This window comes from Poecile atricapillus, chromosome 1 (genome assembly GCF_030490865.1).
Source record: "Poecile atricapillus isolate bPoeAtr1 chromosome 1, bPoeAtr1.hap1, whole genome shotgun sequence".
In the NCBI taxonomy this organism is placed as follows: domain Eukaryota; kingdom Metazoa; phylum Chordata; class Aves; order Passeriformes; family Paridae; genus Poecile; species Poecile atricapillus.
Genome location: NC_081249.1, coordinates 57268169 through 57282390, shown reverse-complemented (window position 1 = coordinate 57282390; position 14222 = coordinate 57268169). Strand labels below are relative to the sequence as shown.

Sequence of the window (14222 nt, the reverse complement as noted above, 5' to 3'; positions counted from 1 at the left end):
TGAAAGAAAGAAAGAAGAAAGAAAGAAAGAAAGAAAGAAGGAAGGAAGGAAGGAAGGAAGGAAGGAAGGAAGGAAGGAAGGAAGGAAGGAAGGAAGGAAGGAAGGAAGGAAGGAAGGAGGAAGGGAAGGAAGGAAGGAAGGAAGGAAGGAAGGAAGGAAGGAAGGAAGGAAAGGAAGGGAAGGAAGGAAGGAAGGAAGGAAGGAAGGAAGGAAGGAAGGAAGGAAGGAAGGAAGGAAGGAAGGAAGGAAGGAAGGAAGGAAGGAAGGAAGGAAGGAAGGAAGGAAGGAAGAAGAAGAAAGAAAGAAGAAAGAAAGAAAGAAAGAAAGAAAGAAAGAAAGAAAGAAAGAAAGAAAGAAAGAAAGGAAAGAAAGAAAGAAAGAAAGAAAGAAAAGAAAGAAAGAAAAGGAACTGTTGTTCTCATGCAGATAAAAAGGGTTCTAAACATTTTTAAATTCTAAACAAATACTTTGATAATATCCTTACATTTCAAGGCATTATTTTCAAAATTTTTTTCTTTAATTTTAAGTTTTTTTCCTAATTTCTAAAACTTCATATTTAACATGAAAAATCAAGAAAAAAACCCAACCTACAGGTGCTATCAAAGACACACTCCTACATGTATTGTCATTTGAGTTCATGGTAAGATATACTTAGAATAAGCTGGATATTGAGATAAGTGCAGATTTCATTCTAGTTAGCTAATTGTAATTGAGTCTGTTATGCAGTAAACATAGTATCTGTTATGAATACTAAGGTAGACTCAACATGGTTGGAGCCATAGATAAAAGGAGCATTAAAGCGTTTCAAATTCAATCATTAGGTTTTCATTGCACCCATCTGCTACCAGAAAATATATGGGCAGCTTGATTCATTGACCCTTAACTGTCATTTTTGAACCATGTTTTTTTAAATCCATATTTTTGAGTCAGACCTAGAGAGGTAATTTGATAAGAGAATACCTAGTATATTTTAATGCAATTACTTTTTTTCATTTTTTTCATTTTTTTTTTTTTAATATAATCAGGTTTAACAGTCCTGTTGTATATTCTGCTAATCCAGCAAAAAGTAGTTATTTCATATTGAATGTGGTTAAAAGGAACTAATGTTCAACTTCATTAAGACTTCTATTAAATAGAAGGTTTTCTGAATTTCTGCTATTTTTTAATGCATGAATTAATACCTCTTATTAATTATTTCCGGGGGTTTCTGTTACACTAGAATTATACTTACATGTTTCATTTCCACAAAGATTGTACAGCACAGCACAAGGGCTAAAAACCATATTGAAACTGTGGGCAGTTTTTATTTTGTTTTTCAAAATGTTTTTATCTCTTTCCTTTTATGTTCTGAAGCAGATATTTTGGTGGAGGGAGTGGGTAAAGGGTGTACATCTCTTAGCAGTTCTATATGTGCGGCACACAAGTAGGCTGTCCTCATACAATAGCAGTTTTACTTAGTGAAAGAAGGAAACAATGTGATAAATGAGGATAATTTAATGTTTTCTCAACAATGGCAAACTATTACACTATTCTGTCATCTGAAAGTTTTTATAATGGAAAAAAGTGGTTACATATATTTCTTTACACAACAGAATACAAATTCCTGAAATATTTATGTAATATAGAGACAGATGTATGTAACCAAACCTTATAATCCCATTTCACAGCTTTTCCCAAATACTGGGAAGCTCAATAAATGGGAAGCCGATTATATTGGTACTGTAACTCTATTAATAGGATTCGGATTTGCCTTATTGACAAGCCAGTACTGTTAATATGATCCAGTATATTAAATTGACAGGAAAAACTGGAGCGATAGAATGTATCTACATCCTAATTGTCAGGAAGCTCTTTCAAAAGGTTCTTAATGTGGTTTTTATTGACAGAGTAGCTTCAGTAAGTACATATCATTGGTGAGCAGTGTAAATATATTGGATGCAAACTGTACTAGCAGATTCAGGTGTAGTTATTGTGTTGTCTTCCCATACTTCCATCTTTACTTTGTTATATGTTGCATGAAGCTCTCTACTAAGACCTTTACAAATGCCTCTTACAGCACCAGTCTAACTGCACCACTCACAGGCATTTTGACAAATTGTGAATTATTTTAAATGTGTTCATCATTTTTAAATGAATAGTGGCAGTACAGAGCAATGCAATAATGTGTCATGAATTTCATTATGTTTATTTATTGACGCTGTGATAGCGTTATTGTACTTGAGCTCTTTATGCCGTGTCATGTTTGGCACATCTTTTTGCATTCTTATCTCACATCATTTCCAAAAAGTAGTTCAACTTCAGAGCTCATTACAATTCCTTTTTCCTAGTCACATCTGACAACTTTCCACATTCTCTTCTGAGATCATGCTAATTTTATTACATTTCATATTTCTCTGGTGCAAAATAAAATAAGGCTCAGAAACCTGAAATCACTGTAAAAAACCAGCAATTTGAGTTTGGTCTGGAAAATCTTGATTCCCTTTTCAGTAGGAGAAAGTTTTGGGTTCAACTTCTACAGTTTATCTTTGTCAGACTTTTCTTATAGAGAGGAATCTGACCTTAAACACACATCCTGCACTGGTAGAGGAGCTGAAGACTTCTGTCAAGCTGACTTCTCTGCTGACGAAGAGACAAGCTTGTTCCTGAAATGCTTAAATCTTTTATTTCCTATCTAAAAATCTGATCAGAGTCTGGTCTCAGCTCACCTTTTGAATGTCACTCAGATCTACTATTTTTACAAGGATCACTTAAAATTATGTCATTCTGTAGTGACCTTTTTAGCTTCTTCACAGAGGTCTTGCTCCTTCAAGTCCTCCTACTTGGTGCAATCATCAGTGAGATGAGAAGAACTTTCTGGGCCTTGTGATTCCTAATTCTTGCACTGTGTTAAATTCCCACAGTCCAGGCTTCTGCCATCTTTAGTGGCTTGTGCATTGCAGAATAAACTTGTAAAAAATTAACAAATAGTTGGTTTCATTAAACCAGTAGTACAAACAACTGAAATAATCGACAATGCCTTAGTATGATGCCTTAACCAATAAATCAACAATAAGATTTTTTTTGGTGACAAATATGGTATTTGCTAAGAGAAAACAGTGCATGGATTAGGCATTCATACAGGGAGATCTGCACTCCTTTGCTTGTGGGAAAGGATGGTAGTGTCTGTCCTCAGAGCTTCACTTCTCAGAAGTCACTGTGCTGAGCTCGGGACCTGTTCCTCTCACAGTTTTGCTTTTCTCATTCAGGAGGAAGAGAAAACACGAGCCACCAACCGACACTTTAATAAAGAGTACAGCAGCCTCATGAATGGTATTGCCTTGTACATTTGAGTGTTTTTGCTGCCCTGTGTTTTCAATGTGGTTTTGAAGAATGCTATGTATGTCAGAAGTTCACATAAACACACTGTAGGACTTTTAACACCAAAATACACATCTTGCAGCAAGTGTGAAATTTCCTAAATATGTCCATGTCATATAAATTATATCTCAGAAGCATATTCAAAGGAATGAGAGTGGAGAGCACATAGTAGGATATTATTTTTAAAAATAGCCTATTTAATTTTTTCCCTGAAAAAGGTAGAATAACTTATGAGAGGTTTATGGCCAGTTTTTGGTTTTGTTGTTTTTTTGTTTTTGCTGTTTGGACAATGAATTTTCTTAATGAAGTAAATCTTGTGGAACCAAAAACTACTATTTCTGGCTAAGTATACACATTCACTGGCAGTCTTGTTCTGAGAAGTCTTTGTGAAAAATTGTACTGTTGAACCCACACTGCTCCTAACAAAATGAAGACAATTGTCTGCTCTTTCAAAACTCAATTTGGCAGAATACAATTCTTTTGCCTCCAGAAGAGATTGCCATTATATAAGATCTTTGTTTCATGGGGGAAGGGTGAATACTTAGAATTCAGCTTTTCAAGAAAAGGCACAGAAGATGCTTGAATTAGATATTAAGTGGCAGTTTAATAAAGGTGAGAGATGTTTCATTTCATTTTTGCATTTAATGTTTAATTAAAAAGAAGTTAGAGTCAGCAAAGACATTTTGCTTTATTATAGTTCCAGGTATGAACATCTACATAAAATGGAGCTGCATTAAATCATTTCAGAAAATGTGATATTTCTTCTCGTAATTCTGAGAAAAAATTATGAATATTCTAGTTGTCTAATATTCATAAATCTGATTAATTCCTAAGTTCTTTTTTTCGTATTTTAGAGTACATCTTTCCCTTATAAGACAATTATTTCTAGACATAATTTGTCAAGAATACTTAAATATTGAATTTCTCTCTCTGTCCCTGTCTCTTTCTTTCTCACTTCCTTTTTCTTTGTAGGCACTGATTTTTTTTTTTTTTGACAGACCTGTTGAATTGCACACTCTTTTTTTAAAAAAAATTCAATGATTTTATTCAAACAGTATGGAATACACCAAATATTGCTAGAAATCTTCAAAGTTGTGACACAAAAATGTTTTTATTAAAAAGTAAAGAGACAAAAATAGCGAGGAACCTCTAATTTTTAAGAAACAGTCTGCTTTTTGCAGGAATTCTTGAATGTTCTCTTACTGAGCAATAGCAGAATTTTGAAATTTGATTGATTAATATGGTGCTGTAATTCTAGTCCTGATTTTTTTTTAAAAAAAATGGTGTTTGTAGAGCCACAGTAGAATTCCTTTGTATTTATAAAAACAGCTTAATATTTCAACAGAAGTAAACACATAAGCCTTGTGAACATGAATTTATGAAAAGATAAAAAAGGATAAGAGATGAATATAGTCCATTGCTAAAAATATTCTCCATAATTCATTGTGTAATGCTTGGCCCAGGCTGGTTCAAACTGTTTCCTGTGATGAGGCTTTTCACTTTTTTTTTATTTTTTTCTTATGAGTTTATTTAAGGTTAATGGATTCTATGAAGAATTTCTTTCTCATACTCTGTTCTTGGCTATAATTTTTCATTTTCCTTTCTCTAAATTAAACTTTTGGAAGCCATAGCCATTCCAGAATTAATTAGTAAAAACTTAACCGTTGACTTTCAAACTTTTGAATAGTTTTATTTCTGAGTCTATAAAATTTAATATTCCAAATACACCATGTGAGAGCTATACTTGGCAACAATTTTAGTTTATCTAGGTCCTCTTGTAGTCATAACATACAAGTCCTGACAGGTGCAATAAACTGAATAGTTCTGTGGAGAGTTGATGACTCTTGGAAAGATATGCGTTGTTCATGCAAACACTGGCTGTTTAATGATTTTCTAAGTCCCGTTATTGGACTTTAGCAATTATATTGTCTCATTTGAAATTCCATACCAGTAAATCCAACCAGCAAAGTTTGCCCAGAGAAGTTGTGGGTGCCCCATCCCTGGAGGTGCTCAACACCAAGATGATGGGTCTTTGAGCAACCTGAGCTGTTGGAAGGTATCCTTACCCATGACTGGGAGAGAATGTGTGGAACGAGATGGTATTTAAGGTCTCATCCAACCCAAACGGTTCTATGATTCTATGAAAAGTGTATTTTGCACAGGGTTAATTTGCCTCATCTTTTATTTTCCTTCTCCTCAATTCATTGAAGTAAAAGATAACAAAATAAAGCTACGATATTTTCTGAAAGTAAGCAACCCTTTTTTTAAAAATTTTTACAGCTTTTGAAAAGTTCCTATGCATTCTGACTTCTTTTTAAATGGCTTTTTTAAATGAACTTCAGTTTCTGAGAAAGCTGTATCAAATGTGCATGCAGAAATCCTCAGACATTTTTCTGCAACATTACACTAATGACAGTGTTCCTAAAATTTCATATTTGATCTAGAGTCACCTATTATAACAGATAGGTAGAAGAGAGTATTTGTGAGGGTCTGTTGCAGCAACTGTCAAAAAAAAGAGTATCTGTTGAATGGTTTAACAGCATACTCTCTTTGGAAATGAGCTGGTTCCACTAATCTGTGAAAATGGGCCATAATACCAGGACCACTTCTCTAAGGTGGCTTTGGATAGCTAGGTTGACACCACAGACTTCAATTTTCTGGTGGCAGTGGACGTTTCTGCTTTTGTTTTAATTTTAGATAACATTTGTCCTGCTACTGGAGAATCTGTGCTGTGGTAGCTGCTGGTGACCTAATTGATACTCCAGCCCTCAGTCTTGAATCACAGAGATAGAAAACTTTTCTTTACTGTTTAACTTTGGTGACTTTTAGAGACAGATTGTTGCTGGAGATTTTTTTGGAGGGAGGGTGAGAACAAGCATGAAGTTTGTTTTCTTTCGTTCTTCAGGAGGTTAATGATGCTGTCATTTGAATAATTTTTGGTTATTTATCAGGAGACTGCAATTGCAGGCAATTCACTTCTGACATGATGCATTTTACTTAGCTGTAACTATTGCACTGGACATCTTGTTTGTTGTCAAGATTCCCCTATGCCAATAATACTCCACAGAGTATTAGGTACCTAATGCTAGATGACCAAATGGGATATTTTGTATTTCTCAAAGGCACTTTGAGGGATCTTGGCTGATTAGCTAGTGTAGCTGACTAGATTTTAGGTGGTTGTCTGCAGGTGAGCTGCAACCTAAACTGGAAGTCCAACATTTTGGTGATTTTGTTGTCCTAGAAAGGGCTGTATATCCAGAGAAGAACAAGAGGTTTCTTAGATTTTTAAAGTAGTGTTCATTTCTTAGAGTTACAGCTATGCAATGTAAAGAGGTATGATTAACGCATCAGCTGGAATGTGTAATATCACTTCCATAAATGTTAAAGTGTAAAAATTTTAAGTATATGACCTCTCGCTTCAACTGGGATTTAAAAAAAAAAAAAGATTTTAAGGGAGTTAGACATGTTAGACATTGGTCTTTCTCTCTCTCTCATCCATTGTGAAGCAGATGTTTACATTTCTAAGATTCTTCGAAACTGCCAAGCCTAAAATTAAATACTTTAAGCTATCACAATCTTTAATAGATATTTTCATACATGAAACAATTCTCCCTTTGCTGCCTGTATCTCAGAGTGCTGTTACAGCTCAACACAAGCATCATACCTTCATAATTCATAGAAGAAGGAGTAATGCTTTTAGAGCAGAAAGAACAGTATTCAACTCTGAGCTCTGTGTCTGTATATGGTCATCAAGTACTTACATTTGTTCTTTTGTAATAATAACTTTTTTGTAATAATGAACTTGCTGTAACATGGCACCCAATTCATCGTATTGCGGCAAAATACAGTATGACAGTAATTAGTCAAATTCTAATCCAGTTAAAGGTCTTTAATGATTACCATAAATGCAGAATTTCTCAGCAGTTAAGATGGGGTCATTCTATTTTAAAATATGTGTATTGTCTCATCCAGGATGTGTGAAATGCTTTTTTGCTATGAAAAAGCAGAGACAAAAAATATAAGCGGCTCTTACTGGTCCAGTTTACATTTAAGCTTTTAGCACCATCAAGAAGGAGGAGTTATAATTAATTCCAGGGCAAAAGTCTGACTTTTAATAGCAGAGAATTTATGAAAAGACAGTTTTTATCAGGCATTTTGACTGCCAATGTCATGAAAAATGGAAATGTTGATTCTGGTAGCAGCTGTGTTTAGGAGGAGACAGATGTCTTACGTAAGTAAAAGCATAAGGTCGGTTTTCCTGGATATCTCTATTTGAGATATTAGACATAGAAAAGAGACATAACTCCTAAAGTTTTAAAGATTTATTCAGGTTGATAAGTACTGGGTTCTGTAAATGCCATAATGATTGTATGTGAGTATATATATCAGGTAGGTTTGCTGCACAAAAACTTGTGAGAAGAAAAAAAGCCAGCAGAATTATAGCTGCTCCCAAAATATGATGTGCTGCATTTGAGAGATACACATAAGAAAGCTGAAATACACATATTTTTTGTTGTTGTTTTCAATGTTTGTTTTTCTAACTTAATACATACTAAATGTGAGGATGAACTTTAATTCTAATTGCATATACTAAACCTATGATGGATGTGAACATAATATGTGTTACAATCTTTTTTTTTTTTTGAACTAAAGGATTTAGAAACTAGAAGAAAATGCATTGACATACATGCTGAATGGAAGATGGTCCTGTATTTTCCATCCCTTCTCTAAAACATAAAAGACATCCATGGTATACAAGCTCATCTATTTCACAAGTCCCTTGAAAGTAACGGGTGTCTGCCCAATTTCTGTTGCAAACAGCAGTGACTTAAATTTAGGATAAAACTTTTTGCCTCTTTTCCAAGCTCAAATATTCTAATCATTCAAGAAGGAGCAAATATTTTTAATTACCTCCTACTGATAAAACAAAAAGATAAGAAAGAGGTGTGGGGACTAGCAGAGAAACTCAAATATCTAAGATCCCAGTCACTTCTGTAAGCACTTACTGTGTGACATTAAACCTTGGGCCCTCAGCTTCATTATTTGAGTGCTGCCCGTGTTACGGATGCTGATCCGCTGGATGCTGCTGCGAAAGCCGGAGCTGCTGCGAAGCAGAGTGGTGTGATGTGAAGTGATGCAGAAAACAGTAGAAGCTCTGTCGCTAGGTCAGCTGCAAGAAGTGACGTGCGTGAATGTACAGTATGCGGAGTTTTCTGAATGATGCAGTCTCTCTTTCTCCCAAAGAACTTCAGCTAATGATACAAGGGGAATTCAGTTCCCTTTGGCAGGACTCCATGTTGGTCTGAATCCTTTTAATACTTCTGCTTCTACAGTTACTTGGCTCGTGCTGCTAAAAATATACATGACAGATTTAATGAAAGTATCTTCTTTTAAAAACTACTTGTCAACAGTGATCATTTAAAGTTCTTGTTTGCATGTGTGGTTCTCATTATTCTGACATAGCTATTAATACTGATGAAAATTAAAGAGAGAAAATCCAAATATTTTCATACTTGCATTTTTCCAGTAGCATCTGAGAAACCCCACAGCTAATCAACCATAAATTTTCTTGATTTTTTGTTTATTTTTTCAATTCAAGTGTAATGTAGCAGTATACAAAACTATTACAGTAGTAAGTGCTTCAGAGTCCCAATAGATGATGTAATTATGATTAAAAATTAGTATTATTGAATAATTCACTTTTTTAATATGCAAGAGTAATTTTTTCTCTCATTTTCAATAACCATCAGTCTTAATATCTATCTAATGAAAAAACATAAACAGTGTCATCTGTCAGGTTACTAACAGAGAATGCCACTTATTGGAGCCTCATTGTTTACTTTAGCAGGTAATTTGTGGACCGGAATCATTTAATTGTTCTGAGCACATAATTACATGCCAGCATTTTCCAATTTAATTAAAATGTACAAATCTGAAGATTAAGGGAATTTTTGAATTATTAATCATTTCTCCTCTAGGAAATCTTGTTGCTCTGCAGGAGATTTGTCCAGTGTACAACTATACGTATTTTTTTCCTTCTCTTTCACAGACAGACAATTTTCCCGCAGAGCCCAATTACATGGGCAGCAGGCAGCAGTTTGTTCAAAGGTAAGGCCTATTAAATAACTTTCTTGGCTTCCCCATTTGCATTCTTGTCAAAATTGCTTTGCCAGAGAGTACAATTCAACTTAGAACAAGTAAATACAACACTCTCTCTCTCTCTTTTTTTTTTTTTTTTTTTTTTTTCATATGTATTTCAGTAGCTCCACGTTCAAGGATCCAGAAAGAGCCAGCTTGAGGGACAGCGGGCATGGGGACAGTGATCAGGCTGACAGTGACCAAGACACTAACAAAGGCTCCTGCTGTGACATGTCTGTTAGGGAGGCACTCAAGATGAAAACTACTTCAACTAAAAGCCAGCCACTTGAACAAGGTGAGTGAAGCCAACAATGCCTACAAAAGTGTAAAGTAAAAACATCATTATTAACCTATTAATATTGCAGTTGTGGCTTATCAGGGAGGAATAGCCTACTGATATTATTATCAGAGAAAACAGTAAATCTTGTCACTAGCCCAGAGCAAAGAATCCAGTATCTTTCAGATTGAACATGAAATGAAACCACAAGTGTCCAAAGCAGATTAAAAAAAACATAAAAAAAAATTAATAATTTTTTATGAAAATGGTTAGAATATACTCAATCTCCACTGACATTGTCTGTGATATATTATATACAGTCCTTCTGTCAAAGCATGATTTGGAAATTCAAACTAGACATGACTGCAACAGATAAAAGAGCACCAGTCATTTACATTTATCATGTAGTTTGGAGAAGAGGAAAAGAAAATATTCTGTATAAAAGACAAGAGTAAAAATGAATCAGAAGATGTTTTCATTTCATGGATGCATTTTCCTGTTTGTAATGTTGATTTCACAATTAAAACTAGTGTGAGAAATATCAAATACTGATACACTCTTATTTTCAGTATACTTTCGTTCACATACAGTAAAGGTAGCAAAGATTAAGAGTGTCTGTGAAACAGCTAAAATGATGTAGATCAGGACAATGACAATATTCTCTGCCAACATTCATTCTAACAAACAAGCAAATTTATTTCCCCAAACTGTGTCCAATTCACTTTTATTCTAGATATGTTTTATCTAATGTGGAGGTCTTTTATTTCAAAAGATACACCTCTGTTGTTTTAGAGAATCAGACAAAGTGCTCCAGCATTCTCTGCCTTTCTGTTTTGCTTCTATACTGTAAGCAATAAAGTGCATCACTGAATGATTTTTAAATTTTTGTATGTTTCCCATTATTTTACTTTGTTGTAGGGAGGGTGGTTCAGTGTTAAAGATAGGAAATTATTAAATCAGTCAGGCCTTAATAAGAAGCTCTATTTCTAATTAAGCAGAAATATATTATAAGCTTTTTATTAGTTGTTGATTAATTGGACCTGGGTTTTTCACCTTTTACCTTACTCTGATCTGTTGTACAGTCATCAGGAAGTACGTGTTCAACTTCATTTTTCTGATTATGTTGAGATTACAGTATAATTTTTGCGGTGCAGAATATTTAGAATGCTGCAGTATAATTTATTCTGTATACATTTGGAGGTTGACCTCATATCTGACCTTATTTTCCAAGTAATAAATGCCGGAAAGATTATTTTTTCCTGACCTTTTGCCACAGCAACTCTCTGCTTATAATTGGACATTGATCTGTATAAAGATGCCATGCAGGATTTTTTTTTAAAAGAAGCTATTTGAGTGTGTGTCTTATTCTCTCAATTTTGTGTGACACAAAAACAAAAATTCTGGATTTCCATCTATCAAGTATAGCCACGAAAGAGCCTTAAAATTTTTAAAGTTTCACTAGGAAACTATCTAGTACTCAGATTAAAAATGTGTGTTTTCTTAGAAAAGGACTATATGGCCAGTGTTCACAATACTGCAGTTTGTCGAGCAGCATCAAACCCAAATCTGGTCAAAATATATGCAATCTAGTAAGCACATTAACCAACCATTCCCATGCTTATTTTCGTTATCATGCAAGGAGTTATATGCAGGTTTACCTTTGTCGTTATAGCTATGTGAGCTGCCCTACTCATCAAGAAAATTTATGCTAATCGCTCAGATGAATTCCTTATGTTCTTATTAAACATATATTGAATTGTGGGCGTTTAAGTATTGTCAGCCACTGAACTACAGCAGTAGCTGTTTATGTGAATTTCTTTACTGATGAAAATAAAATAATGGGGGTAGAGAGACAAAGTAATTTTTTCCCCTTTTTTTTTTTTTTTTTATTCTTCCCAAATATAATTAAAAATAGTAATGATACAAATTTGTTTGCTTGAATGAACTCTTCCGTCTCTAGTGTGCTATAATAAAATCATTGTCATATTATGAAAACAGAACCTTCATCCAGCACCTTATGGGATTTCAGGTCATTGCAGTAACAAATGTGGTGCTATGTGGTGTTCCCAATGAAATCGATGATTACTTGTCATTGAGCTTAGTATGATTAGGGTTCTTAGCCCAACGTAATATTTCTCTTTTGAAAGAAGATAAATAAAATTGCTTTCTCTAGCCATAAGCCAAGTTGAAGGAGGGTAAGAAATATGATATATGTGATTAGGATAGAAAAATAATTTAATTTTATTTCAGAGAAAAATTGTTTTCTGGGAAAAGGAGATGGAAAGCTTGCTAGAAACAATTGTCTCCAGCAATGCCTGAATCAATATTAGAAGTTGTGGTTCTGTCATCATTCTGGGTTTTATGCAAGAATGGGAATTCACTATTTTGTAACCAAGTTCTATGCTTGATTATTGTTTTTTAAAGATATTTAAAATACTTTAGCTTCTGCTATTAGAACAATACCAATAATTAAATCTTATGAAATGATTGAAAATTTGTTTGGTTTAACAGTGAAGTCAGGATCTTTACATGAGAATCCTAATTTAAAAATTATTTAAGTTTGGCATATTCATGTAATTCCAAACATTACTGTCATGTGTCCAATTCTGCCCATGGCAGTAATAAGAATTCTAGTTGTACCAGTATTTAGACTACAGTTTTGATCAACTCTAGCCCAGATAATTGAAAATTAAAAGGCCAAACTGAGATAAAAAGTGTCTTGGTAGCACTACAGCAGTTGTGCTTTTCTCAGTAACAGAGAAGTAGGAAATTTTACGAAAAAAAATTTTGTAGACAAGATGTCTTCTAATTTCAGCATGAGATGGGAAGCAGTCAAGCTTACCTTATGACTTCCATTAAATTAATGAAACAGTGAATGATAGAGCCTGTCAGTTTACTATTGAAATAGTTGTTTTCAAGGAAAAGATATCCGGATACAAACTTTTGTCTAGTAGTGATTTTAAACATTTTCACAAATGAGAAAGACAATGCAAATTAATTTCATAATTAATGAAATGCTTATGGAATGCCCTGAATAGAAGGAAAGCAGAAAAAAAAACAAAACCCAAACTGTAAAAATTATAATGATAGTAAGTCTTGTGTTACAGTAAGCACGTCCCACTTTAGTTATCTCAGCCTTATCCTCTCTTGCTGTGATACACAAGCCACTTTCTGCATAAGAATATCTAGCTGTCTCTTAAGCTTACTTATGCTATCTTAATCAGCTGTCTTACTAAACAGCTTGTTCCACATGCCTGCTACTCTTTTTATAGAATGGTTTTGGATAAGTTTGTTTTGTTTACCTGTCTTTTTTTCTACCTCTCTTGCTGATACTTTAAACCCTATCACTTGTTTGGATAGTTTGACATCAGCCTACTTAGAAGTCTTACAAGAATTAATAATTTTGAACACATCTGTCAAATTGCCTGTTTATTTCACTCAAAGTTGTGGCATGTAATATTCACTTTTTGCATATAAATAGCAGAGTAATTGTTTTGTTTGGCATGGTTTAAGAATAACAGCAATAATCTGTATTTCTTTAAAAGGTATCCAAAGCTGAAAATTATGTTACAACCCATAAAACATAAACAATAATATCTACAAGGGAGCAATAAAACAGCAAGATGTTGATTTTATATTTTTCTTAGTGAATCCTGCATAAGCTTACATTATAATCAATATTACCAAGTTACGGACTTTTCTGTAGTTACTCATAAATTATTATCTTTCTTAGATTTTCCCAGGAATCTTTAGTTTCTTTTGTTCTGCTTTTGTTTTGTTTTGTTTTGTTTTTCTGTCTGTGTTTTCTTGTTTTAGTGCAAATGTCTTTGTCAAAAAAACTTTAAGAGATTAAATATCTCCCAATTCAGTCACTTTGTTGAGGTTTTGCTTTATTAGTGTGCATTGCCTCTTTCTTTCAACATAGTTTCTTGCCATTCACACCTGCATTCCATAGAAGAGCCACTTCTGCATATGCTGTTGCCTCACTGACAATAGTGTGGATTTTGAGAATAAAGAAAAAGATGGAGGCAACTGCTTAGAGGAAGGGTAAAATGGAACTCTTCAGCATAGTTGTCAGAGTCTCCTCTAGGACCAAGGCTGCTCATCAGGCTTCTCTGTAAAACAGCACCTTTTTTAGTCTAGGATATTGTTACTAGTATAAAAGGAATTTAATGTATCTGCATGAAAAAAGTGATACTAAGTATAATTTGAAAATATAATAGCTCTTTCTTCATCACAACAAAAATACATTTGCATCACAACTGATGCAGTTTTGCATGTAAATCTTAGGAATAAAAACATCAGTTCTAGAGACTCTATAAACACTGTTTGTTACTTGTGTTTACCCACCAAAAGTGTTCACATAAAAAGTCAGTAGCAATTTGTTAATTTATAATCTCAATTCCTAAACAAGACATCCTAGAACTCGAGTATCCTGCATTATCCATCT

The 14222-nt window shown here is 33.9% G+C and overlaps 1 protein-coding gene across 2 annotated transcripts in view; it reads left to right on the top strand.

Annotated features, from left to right (window-relative positions):
• Nucleotides 1-14222, top strand: part of PCDH17 (protocadherin 17) — an 88490-nt gene that overhangs the window by 18034 nt on the left and 56234 nt on the right. For both annotated transcript variants that reach the window (XM_058829448.1, XM_058829446.1), the window contains exons 2-3: nucleotides 9407-9465; nucleotides 9618-9790. In XM_058829448.1, the coding sequence (XP_058685431.1) occupies nucleotides 9407-9465; nucleotides 9618-9790 (232 nt within the window). The remainder of the gene's footprint in view (nucleotides 1-9406; nucleotides 9466-9617; nucleotides 9791-14222) is intronic.